General features: G+C 42.4%; 1 protein-coding gene across 5 annotated transcripts in view; it reads left to right on the top strand.

The window, feature by feature from the left end:
• INTS14 (integrator complex subunit 14) overlaps window positions 1-12,845 on the top strand; it is a 43,008-nt gene that overhangs the window by 13,146 nt on the left and 17,017 nt on the right. For all 5 annotated transcript variants that reach the window (XR_010946257.1, XR_010946258.1, XM_067750883.1 and 2 more), the window contains 3 exons: window positions 3,962-4,054; window positions 5,971-6,115; window positions 7,448-7,581. Coding sequence is in view for 3 of the 5 variants with exons in the window: in XM_067750883.1 (XP_067606984.1) it covers window positions 3,962-4,054; window positions 5,971-6,115; window positions 7,448-7,581 (372 nt within the window). In the remaining 2 variants the exon portion in view is untranslated. The remainder of the gene's footprint in view (window positions 1-3,961; window positions 4,055-5,970; window positions 6,116-7,447; window positions 7,582-12,845) is intronic.

The raw sequence follows: 12,845 nt of genomic DNA, 5'->3' as shown, positions 1-12,845 counted from the left end.
TTACTCTCCTCTCTCCAGGAGGGTTGAAAAGAAATGCCAGTATACTTTGGATGGGAGGTTGCATTGCCTAAGGGGTGGCAGATTAGTAGTCTTCCGTGGTGAGGTCATGAGTTAATCTCTGATCCTAGATGATTATAACCACAAGTTACTAGAGTTGGAAACCAGGGCCAGATTCACTAGCATTGAAATCCTTGAGGTAGTTCTTAATAGAGATAGTAAGACGGATTAGCGTCATTATTAAGGTCATATATGAAGAGCTAGCTTTTAGACTTGGCTGTGTGACTTTTCCTCTGTGACCCTGGACAAGTCACTTCCTCTAGTTCTTATTGGCTAGGTGAGTGGAATCTCTAGGAGAAATGATGGTCTCTCAGGTCTCAGTTGTGATATATTGTACCCCTCTAATCCTGCAGCTTGTATTATGACTAAAAGAAAGCAATGTGTTATGGCTTCTACCATGTTGCCAGTGCTATGCTTAGGTTAAATTGGCAAAGCCAATAATCAAAAGTAACAAGGGGTAGTAGAGAAGAGAGTTGTCTCATATTGGCAGGTGGACTCCTTGAGTGGTGGGTATATGTTTAACCATCACTGTTTCGAGTCACCACTGCACACCCTCAGTGCCTGGCTTAGTGTCTGATGCTTAGTAGATGTTCACTAGGTAATTGTTCAATCAACAAATGATTAAAATTGGACTTCCCTGGTGGCGCAGTGGTTAAGAACCCGCCTGCCAGTGCAGGGAACACGGGTTCGAGCGCTGGTCTGGGAAGATCCCACATGCTGTGGAGCAACCAAGCCCATGCGCCGCAACTACTGAGCCTGCGCTCTAGAGCCCGTGAGCCACAACTACTGAAGCCCGCGTGCCTAGAGCCCGTGCTCCGCAACAAGAGAAGCCACCGCAGTGAGAAGAAGCCCGCACACCGCAACAAAGAGCAGCCCCTGCTCACTGCGACTAGAGAAAGCCCGCACGCAACAGCGAAGACCCAAAGCAGCCAAAAATTAATTAATTAATTAATAATAAAAGATATAATGAAAAAATTTTTAAATGATTAAAATTAAGTACAGCTGGAAATTCATTTCATTCTTGGGTGTGTAGACTTTAAGGAGTTTTTGAGTGAAGGGCTGTGCACAGGCTGTTTTGTTTTCTGTGCCTTTATTTTCTGCTCCTGCTAGAAATAGGTCATCCATCTCTTTCATTGTGACTAGACAGCAGTGTGCCAAATGTTTTGTTGCCTTCAAACCAGTTATATTCCACTTCCCTCCCACCCTTTTAGGATGAGTAACTTCAAATAGATCTTTTCTTCCCAGAAGTACATTACTTTCTATGTACTAGATTTCACAAATGCAGTGTTTAGGTGGGGAATTCAAATATGATAACTAAGAAGGTTATTGGAAGTTCTCTGAATGGCTCTAATGCTTTTCATTTTAAGTAACTAAGAAAATAAGGATAATTGTCCTTTATTTAATGGACTAACTTATAAAAGCTTCTAGTCCAAGATTTTTGTTATAGCTTATATTTAAACCACTAAAACATAGGCCTTTTTCTACTCAGATGAAAAATATATAACTGCTTATGCTGATTCATTCGTTACTCAGCTAAAGAAGGTAATGATAGCAAAACTCCAGAGAAGCAGATTTCCTGATGTATAAGAAGTATGGTATACTCACCATGATCCTGATTTTTTAAAACATTGTTTTGAGAATATGAATGTGTATATGCCTAGAAGAAAGACTAAAAAGCAATTCAGTAAAATATTAATAGAGGTTTCCTTTGATGAGGAATGATGAGTGACTTTATTTTTCTTCTTTACAGTTTTTAGTGTTTTCTAAGTTTTTATACTACTTATATAATCAGAAAAAACTTCCAGGGCTTCCCTGGTGGCGCAGTGGTTGAGAGTCCGCCTGCTGATGCAGGGGAGATGGGTTCGTGCCCCGGTCCGGGAAGATCCCACGTGCCGTGGAGCGGCTGGGCCCGTGAGCCATGGCCGCTGAGGCTGCGCGTCCGGAGCCTGTGCTCTGCAACGGGAGAGGCCACAACAGTGAGAGGCCTGCGAACAGCAAAAAAAAAAAAAAGAAAAGAAAAAACTTCCAGAAAGTACTCTTTGGGTTACAACTTTTTTTTTTTTAACTTATTTTAGATTTTCAACAAATACTTTTGGTCTTTAATACAGCTTCTATAAAGCAAAGAAACCATCGTCATATGTACACTGCTACCTTGATTTTGTAGAGAATGTATTTCTTTCTCAGGGAAACAGTTTTAATGCAAAAGCCTTACCCTCCAGGCATAGCTGCTTGCAGTTGTTGTGGAAGTATTTTACTATGACGCCCGCTGGTGACCTGAACATCCTGACTATTCAGAGAGCCTTAACCATTAAGCTTTTGCCTTGGCTGGGGACCTAGCCTCATAAAAATAGTCTAGCTGATTTGTCGTATAACTTAAGTCCATTAAATAAAAGACAGTTGTCCTTAATTTCTTAGTTACTTAAAATGCAAAGTATTAGAGTCATTCAGAGAAACTTCTAATAACCTTCCTAGTCATCATATTTGAATTCCCGATCTAAACCTTGTGTTTATGAAATCTAGTACATAGAAAATAATGTACTTTCCCATAACAAATTAATTCTTTGTTTTTAATTAATTTTTATTGGAGTATAGTTGCTTTACAATGTTGTGTTAGTTTCTGCTGTACAGCAAAGTGAATCAGTTATACATACACATATATCCACTCTTTTTTAGATTTCCTTCCCATTTAGGTCACCACAGAGCATTGAATAGAGTTCCCTGTGCTATACAGTAGGTTCTCATTAGTTATCTTTTTCTTTCTTTTTTTTTTTTTTTGCGGTACGCGGGCCTCTCACTGTTGTGGCCTCTCTCGTTGTGGAGCACAGGCTCCGGACACGCAGGCTCAGCGGCCATGGCTCACGGGCCCAGCCGCTCTGCGGCATGTGGGATCCTCCCAGACCGGGGCACGAACCCGTTTCCCCTGCATCGGCAGGAGGACTCTCAACCACTGCGCCACCAGAGAAGCCCAGTTATCTATTTTATATACAGTAGTGTATATGTGTGAATCCCAATCTCCCAATTCATCCCATTCCCCCTTCCCCCCTTGATAACCATAAGTTTGTTTTCTACATCTGTGTCTCTGTTTCTGCTTTGCAAGTAAGTTCATCTGTACCATTTTTCTTTTCTTTTTTTTTTTTTTGTTTTTTTTTGGATGCATTGGGTCTTCGTTGCTGGGCATGTGCTTTCTCTACTTGCAGCGAACGGGAGCTACTCTTCGTTGCGGTGTGCGGGCTTCTTATTGCGGTGGCTTCTCTTATTTCAGAGCACAGGCTCTAGGCGCGCATGCTTCAGTAGTTGCGGTGCGTGGGCTTAGTTGCTCCGGGGCCTGTGGGATCTTCCCAGACCAGGGATCGAACCCATGTCCCCTGTATTGGCAGGTGGATTCTTAACCCCTGAACCACCAGGGAAATCCTGTACCATTTTTCTAGATTCCACATACGAGTGATATTTTACGATATTTTTCTTTCTCTTTCTGACTTACTTTACTCTGTATGACAATCTCTGGGTCCATCCATGTCACTGCAAATGGCATTATTTCATTCCTTTTATGGCTGAGTAATATTCCATTGTATATATGTGCCACATCTTCTTTATCCATTCCTCTGTCGATGGACATTTAGGTAGCTTCCATGTCCTGGCTATTGTAAATAGTGCTACAGTGAACATCGGGGTGCATGCATCCTTACAGATTTCTCCGGATATATGCCCAGGAGTGGGATTGCTGGGTCACATCGTAGCTCAGTTTTTAGTTTTTTAAGGAACCTCCATACTGTTCTCTGTAGAGGCTGTACCAGTTTATTGGTACATTCCCACCAACAGTGTAGGATGGTTCCCTTTTCTCCACACCGTCTCCAGCATTTATTGTTTGTTACGAGTTAATTCTATGTTGATTCCTTCTTTTCAGATTTGGAAATAGTGGGATTTATTGATATAGCTGATATTTCAAGTCCCCCTGTTCTGTCCAGACATCTGGTTCTACCTATAGCACTTAACAAAGGTGAGTTCTCTTCCTATTCCAGTGATACATATGAAGTATCTTATTATCTAAAGTTATTCTTAAATGTAAGATAGTAGAATAGCCCATTTTGCAGAATTTGGGGGAAAGGAGTAGTTATTAGATTGTTTTTTTTGGTTTTTTTGGTGTTTTTTTGCGGTACGTGGGCCTCTCACTGTTGTGGCTCTCCCGTTGCGGAGCACAGGCTCCGGACGCGCAGGCTCAGCGGCCATGGCTCACGGGCCTAACCGCTCCGTGGCATGTGGGATCTTCCCAGACCGGGGCACGAACCTGTGTCCCCTGCATTGGCAGGCAGACTCTCAACCACTGCGCCACCAAGGAAGCCCTGGAAAGCATTTTGACACATATTTATTGTGTGCTGCTTCGTTAATTTACAGTGGAAATCCTCTTTAGAGATGACAGTGCTTAGTCCCTCATCCTGGGCTCTGCCTTTCCCTGTGGGAGCATGCTGGGGAAACCAAAGTAGTTCTCAGAAGGTTGCCTGATCAATGTGGAATACAGCTTTATAAGGGGAGAAACCACACCTGTTCTCTACTGGTGCCTAGCACATAGTAGATACTCAGTAAATACTGTTGAATGAGTGAATGAATCCAGGTCCTTGTGAGGCCTCATTACTGCAGAATGTATTTCTCCAGCAACTATAAAGTCATCTCCTACGTTCAGCATCTGTCTGGAGAATGTTAGTCTCTAGCACTTTAAACTTCTCTTTTCTATGTTTTAGGCTGACCGTCTCTTTTATATTCACCAGCTTTCTCCAAGAAGTATATACAATCAGGTTTCCACTCACTGAGTTATGACCACATTCCATTTACTCATGGTTATTTCAGTTGGAGTGTTAGGTATTCCATAACCCTCCATCACATATTCATAGACAGAATCTTTGATATGTTCTCAAAGATGACCGATTATGATCCTTTTGTTTATACTTTACCTTACTGTTATTGATATTGATAACAACTGAGTTTACCTTATTCCTAAGGTCCTGGGAATTCTGCGTGCCCATATAAATTGCCAAGAAAGAAAGTGGGCAAAACAAAGAGTTTGTATAGGAAAACAGTGGGAAGAAAAGTATGGGAAGGCAAAATGGAGCCGTGTTGTAAGGGCTGTTGAATGTCAAACTAAACCAGGAAGATCTTTCTATTGAATTAGAAAGTCTTTGAATCAGCTTGAGTACACAGATAGTTCCAGAAGGAAGTTAATTGGAGGAAGATTCATTCATTTGTCAGCAGAGTGTATGAGAGAACCTGGAGTTGGAGAAGTGAGTCAAGAAGCTTATGGAGTAGTCACTGTTCTTTGGGGTATCCCATCCACGTGCTGCCTGAAGGCTGTCAGTTGAGAACACTCTTGACATCTCTGAATCTGTTTCTGTTTCGATGGTGCCTGAAACCCCCAGAGAGCCTCTAGCTTAGTGTTCCAGTAGAAACTATGGAAAGCTGATTTTTTGTGTAGCAGCTTCACTGAAATATAATTCATATACCATACATTTCACCCATTTAGAGTGTACAATTCAGTAGTTTTTAGTGTATTTACAAAGTTATGCAACCATAACCACAATTTTTGAATCAGAATTTTAGAATTTTCACTACCTCAGAAAGAAACCTTTTAGCTATCAACCCATAACCTTCCATCTCTCTCAGCCTCAGGTAACTACTGATATCCTATCTGTATAGATTTGCCTCTTCTGGATGTTTCATATAAGTGGAATTTATATAACATGTGAAAACTGATTTTTATTTGGACATAGGAAAACCAGAATATGAGTTTTTCTTACTTGTTATAATATTCCTTTATAATTTTGTATACTTTCCTTCCAAGGCTAGAAAGAGCCAAGAGTACAACTGGAGTTTGGAGTTTTTGTAGCTAATCTCAGTCTGACTGGTTTTCTCTTCTTTTCATAGAAGGTGATGAGGTGGGTACTGGTATAACGGATGACAACGAAGATGAAAATTCAGCCAATCAGATTGCAGGCAAAATACCCAACTTTTGTGTCCTGCTCCATGGCAGCCTAAAAGTGGAAGGAATGGTGGCGATAGTTCAATTAGGGTAAGAAACTTTTTTACCTTTGGTTGAGTGAAAGGGAGAATCAATTTATAGTGAAGTATTCCCCAGACTTTTCTGAAAGAAAGAATAGAAAGGATCTCATCACTTTTTTTCTCTTTCTGCCATATCCTTCCCACGTACTATCACCTTCTACACTACTCTTTAAAGCATCCCCTAGAATAAGTACAGAGTGAGTCTTTTAATTATATTGCCTTTATATAATATCTTTTCTCAGTTTTCCTCTTTTCCATCCTATCTAGGAAAACTGGGGTCAGTTTAAGTAATGCTACTAACTTGTTGTAGGATCTTATGCAGTATGCACAGACTCCTCAGCTATAGAATGAGGAGGTAAAACTAAATGAAAAAACATACCGATAACATTGAACATTTTACCATGTGCCAGGTACTTCTCTAGGCACTTTATATACCTCACTATACAGGAGGTATCAGTATTATCCCCATTCCTTAGATGAAGAAACTGAGGCTTCGAGAGCAAGTCATGGTACTTGCTCAAGGTCACACAGCTAGTAAATGAAAGAGCCAGGCTCTTATCCACGTATTGTGACTCCATAGCCCATGCTCGTAACCGCTCTGCTGTATTCCTTCCCTATGAGGAAAGCCCTTCTAGCTTTCACTTTTCGCTGTAGTCTCAAAATCTGCAAAACTCTCTGCTTCCCTTTCTGTAATACCTGTTGTCAGAGAAGAAGAGGTCATCTTCTGGCCATCACCTGGGATTGACTGGTAGAGAAAATCAAGAGGTTAGGAATGCTCAGAGGAAGCATGTCTCCTTTTCTGCTTGAGTTAAAATTAGCTGATCCAGAAAGAAAAATGCAATTCTTATTAGGTATCAGTTTGCTATATTTCTTGGTACTCAGGCTACTTGTACTGTCTCTGAGTAGGAGAATCACCTGGGGCCCTTTGAGAAGTGGGAGCAGAGCTGGGTGATGGCTTTGTGCCCTTTGTTAGAAGGGCTTCTCTCTGTGGTACTGCTGTGAATGATTCGTAGGCGGCTGAAAAAACCTATAGGTCTCAGCCCTTACTTGTCACCACCCCTGCAGCTACTTGCTGCCCTTGTGATTTTTTTTTTCTCTTTTAAGACTGCTTTTGATTTCCATATCTACATAATTGAATAATAATACCTGTCCCCAAGGAATGGTAATATTAGGGGACATCAGTATGCATTTTTAGGTTTAGGATTTGACTTTAGTAAAAGTAATGCACCTAATTTCAAAGCTGAAAACCATGTCTCTCAAGAGAAAAACACAGGCTAGAGTTATTTAACTTGATAGTCCCAGGCTTGATGTTCTTCTGATCTTCCATCTTCTCTCCATCTAGTCCTGAATGGCACGGAATGCTCTACTCCCAAGCTGACAGCAAGAAGAAATCAAACCTCATGATGTCTCTCTTTGAGCCTGGCCCAGAACCTCTTCCATGGCTAGGGAAAATGGCACAGTTGGGTCCTATTTCAGGTATAACCCAGATTAGATTTTATTTATCCTGACTTTGTTTTCTCTCTGCTGTTCAGAATGGCTCTGTCTGTGCAGTCAGAGAGCTGCGTGATTTCTCTTATGAGTGCCCTGTGGTTTCTGACTCTGGATATGTACATGGAGAACCGCAAGAGAGTTTGATGTTTGCACTTTTAATTTTACAGCTCAGGGGAAACAAATATTTAGGTTGCTTCAAGTAAAAATAAATGCTCTAAATGTTTGGAGTGAAAAGCTATTCTCCATAAACTTTTTTCTTTAGTGTACTATTTTCAACCCGGGTACCCCTAGTCATTCATAGATAATTAATCCCATTCCTTCTTGAAACTATTTTCCCTTAGTTTTCCTAACATTGCATTCATCTAGTACTTATCTTTTTCCTTGGCAACTTTTCTTTCTTGTCATCTTGTCTTTTCTTCCTCTTGCCTCATGATTCCCAAGGTGTTGTTCTTTGCCTTCTTCTCTTGGGTTATTACTCTCTCTTGGTTATTTCATCAGCTGTTACAGCTTCAGAGTCCCAAAAATCTCTGACTCTGGTGCTGGCTTGATCTCTCCCTGAAACTTGCATATTATATTTCCAGTTCCCCCTTGGACCTCTCCACCTGGATATTCTGTCACAGTCCTAAGCTTAGCATGTTTATTGCAGAAACTGTTGTCTCTCCCCACTTCCCCCATGAACTGTTTCTTCTGATTTTCCTACTCCCTCTGATTGAGGCCTTTGTACTCCTAGGTACTCAGGCTCCAGCTGTAGTGTCACCCTTGACTTATTTGGGCCCATTTAAATTTTAGGAACATCTACCATGCAACCTATTCTGTGCCAGGTGTGGGGGCTAAAAGAGTTAGCAGGAGTTACTCAAAGTCTAGCGGAGAGTGGCGTAATAAACATGAGCTGGCACAAGATCAGAGTTGGCCTGAAGGAGGGGATGGTCAGCTCTGCCTAGAGGACTCAGGAAAATCTGCACAGAGAAGAGACACCCTAGCTGAGTTTTGAAGAAAAAGAGGAATTTGCTGAGCTAGTGAAGGCACAAAGGGCATCCTGCCCAAATGGAGCACAAAGTGTGAGGGAGGGGTGGGAAGGCCAGATGGTAGGTTAGAGATTGGCAGTGGTACAGCAGGGCAGGCCTCATCTGAAATGTGAAGAGCTGAGACTTTATTCTGCAGATGCTGGGAAGCCAGTGAAGGGAGTAATATGATCAGATCCTTCTGGCTGTAATGAGAACAGTGGCGATACCGGTTAGATGACTTTGTATTCTAGGTACTGGTACCCCCTGGAGTTGTGCAGTATGGCTGAAATCCAAGTGAAAGATCATAAATTTTGCATTTAGAAAAAGAACTCTGTGGAGTGTGGATTTGAAAAGGTAAGGGCATCTTGTAGTTAGAAGTCTACTGTGACAGTCCTGGAGTTGTGAAGATGAAAGGCAGAACAGGGGCAGTGGCTGGCGATAGAGACGATGGGATCCATGCAAAAGGTATTTAGGAGGTAGAAACAACAGTATTTAGATATGAGAATAGAGGGAAGAGAAGAGTTGAGAATGATCCCAGGTTTCTGACCGGAGCTGTAGGGTGAAAGGTGGTACTATCAATTGAAACAGAACAGAGGAAGAAGAGTAGATTTGGGAAGAACATCTTTTGTGCATGTTAAGTTTATGCCTGTGAGATTTAGGTGGAGGTGCCTATAAACAATTCCTGTGAGAATCTGGAGTTCAGGAGAGAGGGCAGAGTTGAAAATATAATTTTTAGTTATAAGCATAATGCTGATAGTTAAAATGATGATAATGAGGGAGATTGCTTAGGGCAATAGTTCACAAATTTGAGTTTTGGTATGCAAAAGTGAAACTGGAGAACTTGTTTAAAAATTCTGTTTCCTGGGACTTCCCTGGTGGTCCAGTGGTAAAGAATCTGCCTTACAATGCAGGGGACGTAGATTTGATCCCTGATCAGGGAACTAGGATCCCACATGCCACGGGGCACCTAGGACCATGCACCACAACTGCTGAGCTCACGCACCTCAACTAGAGAGCCTGCGTGCCGCAAACTCCAGAGCCCTCACGCCCTGGAGCCTGTGCGCCATAACTAGAGAAGAGAAAACCCTCACACCACAACTAGAGAGAAGCCTGCGCGCCGCAACAAGGGAGCCTGCATGCTTCAATGAAGATCCCACGTGCTGCAACTAAGACCCCATGCAACCAAAAATAAATAAAAATAAATAAATATTTAAAAAAGAAATTCTGTTTCCTGGGCCCTACCTACAGAGATTCTGACTCATTTGGTCTGGATTCAAGCCAGGAACTTTCAGGGGTTTTTTCTTTTTTATATAAATTTATTTATTTATTTTTGGCTGCGCTGGGTCTTCGTTGCTGTGTGTGGGCTTCCTCTAGTTGTCGCGAGCGGGGGCTACTCTTCGTGGCGGTGCACGGGCTTCTCATTGCGGTGGCTTCTCTTGTTGCGGAGCACGGGCTCTAGGCACGCGGGCTTCAGTAGTTGTGGCATCCAGGCTCTAGAGCACAGGCTCAGTAGTTGTGGTGCACGGGCTTAGTAGCTCCGTGGCATGTGGGACCTTCCCTGACCAGGGCTCGAACTCATGTCCCCTGCATTGGAAGGCAGATTCTTAACCACTGCGCCACCAGCGAAGTCCCTGCAGTTTTAATATTACCCAAGTGATTACAATCTAGGTCAATAACCGCACTGTAAGAAGCCATAGCCTCAGGAAAGTATATACGTTAAGGAAAAAAGAGAGCCAAGGACCAGACTCCTAAAAAGGACCAACTACTAGTAGCAGTGGAATTGGCACCAGTAAAGGAAAATGAGAAGAGGCAGATCAAAGAGAAAAGGTAGAAGAAATGGATGTCACAGACGCCAAGAGAATAAAGGGATTCAAGAAAGAAGTACAGTGTTTCATGAGCACATATGAGACACAGCCTACAATGTCTTATACACATGTGCATACATGTCATTTAAGGTCTGAAGGATGTCTTTTGCCATTGAAGCCTAAAGAAGATTTTGATGGAATATAGGCCGTAGAAGCTAGGCCAAGGGTCAGCAAACTTTTTCAGTAAAGGGCCATATAATAAATATTTTACATTTTACAGGCCATTATGGGTTTTGTCATAACCACTACACTGCCATTGTAGCACAATCATAAACCTTTTAAAAATATTTTTAAAATTCTTAATTCTTAAACAGGCAGCCAGCCATAGTTTGCCAACTCTTGAGCTAGGATCCAGGGGCTGGGCTTTTGAAGTTCACACAGGAATAGGAGAAAAGACAAAGAGCTGAAATCTCTGAGTAAAGCTGAGAGGATGATAAGAAAAATCCTACCCATTGTTTCTACCTACTTTTCTGCATATAAAGAAACATAAAAGTCTCCTATGAGAAGTTGAAGCCCAAGTCCTGCACCATGTGGATCGACATGACCCATTCCCAAACCAAACAGTGCAAAAACTGATCCTGAAGCAATGAAATCCATGGTGCATCCTCCAGAAGCTAATATAAATGGCTGTGTAGGAATTCCTCTGCAACCAGGGCAAAAAGAGTGCTGCAGAAAAAACAGTCCCCACTGGAAATGAGTTCATGATTTGAAAAAAAGTTTTAAAATCATGTGAGGATTTTCTCTTCTTTTAAGAAAGACCAGTAGGAGGAATAGCACCTTGAGGACTTAATCTGAAAGAGCCTGTAGAATGAGGGTTTTAAAAGATTAAAGAGTTTTAGAAAGGAATGGAAACCAAGAGGAAAGAAGAAGACACTATGAATCAAGAGTCATTTGATCTTGGGACTTCCCTGGTGGTGCAGTGGTTAAGAATCCCCCGGCCAATTCAGCGGACACGGGTTCAAGCCCTGGTCCGGGAAGATCCCACATGCTGCAGAGCAACTAAGCCCACACGCCTAGAGCCCGTGCTCTGCAACAGGAGAAGCCACTGCAATGAGAAGCCCACGCACCGCAATGAAGAGTAGTCCCGGCTCGCCGCAACTAGAGAAAGCCTGCGCACAGCAACAAAGACCCAACACAGCCAAAAATAAAATAAATAAATATTTTTCAAATCACATTTAAAGAAAAAAACAGTCATTTGATCTTAACAGATAGGAGATTCTTGGTGGCTTTGTAAGAGTTTCAGTAGATGATTAGCCAGGAGACAGGTTGAGGAATGAATTAGAGATGAGGAAATGGAAATGCCAAGTTTGACCACAAGAGGACAGAATTAGGACAGTGATTGGAGGAGAACCTGGGTGTGTGTGTGTGTGTGTGTGTGTGTCTGCTGAAAGAGAGATTCTTCACCTCTTTTACCTGTTCTCTCTACAGCATTCCTACATTCATTCTGTCTCTTCATTCTCATGGCTCTTGCCTTGTTCTGGCTTCTTTTACCTTTCACTTAGATCAGAGGTCAGCTAACTAGGGCCTGCAGGTCAAACTAGCCCACCGCTTACTTTGTAAATATAATTTTATTGTGCAGTTTTATTACACAGTCACACTCATGTATTTATATATGATCTATGGCTGCTTTCCTGCTTCAATGGCAGAATTGAGTACTTACAACAGAGACCGTATAACCCACAAAGCCTAAAATATTGCTGTCTGATCCTTTGCAAAAAAAGCTTGCTCACCCCTAACCTAGACTATTGTGAGAGTTTTCACCACAGCTGCCTGTCCATAATCTAAGGTAGTAACATTCACATCCCTTTCTGATCTGGCTGCCAACCTAGCAATGCTTGGCTGGTTAACGCGTATTCTTTTTTTTTTTTAATTAATTTATTCATTTATTTTTGGCTGTGTTGGGTCTTCGTTGCTGCGCGGGCTCTCTCCAGTTGCGGCGAGTGGAGGCCACTCTTCGTTGCGGTGCACGGGCTTCTCATTGCGGTGGCTTCTCTTGTTGCAGAGCACAGGCTGTAGGCGCACGGGCTTCAGTAGTTGTGGCACGTGGGCTCAGTAGTTGTGGCTCGCGGGCTCTAGAGCGCAGGCTCAGTAGTTGTGGCGCACAGGCTTAGTTGCTCCATGGCATGTGGGATCTTCCCAGACCAGGGATCGAACCCATGTCCCCTGCATTAACAGGCAGATTCTTAACCACTGTGCCACCAGGGAAGTCCTAACGCGTATTCTTAAGTCAGATGGAACTGCTCTTTACTCAGCCCTGTATTCATGTTGTTTTTCCCTCCCGCTATCTGTTCTTCTTTTCCCTGAGGATAATAAGAGCTAACATCTCTTGAATTTAACTTTGTGCCGGGCACTGTGCTAGACAAAATGAAATGTATCATCT

The sequence above is a fragment of the Pseudorca crassidens genome, chromosome 1, assembly GCF_039906515.1.
Source record: "Pseudorca crassidens isolate mPseCra1 chromosome 1, mPseCra1.hap1, whole genome shotgun sequence".
NCBI classification, from domain to species: domain Eukaryota; kingdom Metazoa; phylum Chordata; class Mammalia; order Artiodactyla; family Delphinidae; genus Pseudorca; species Pseudorca crassidens.
This window is presented reverse-complemented; position numbering and strand designations above follow the sequence as displayed.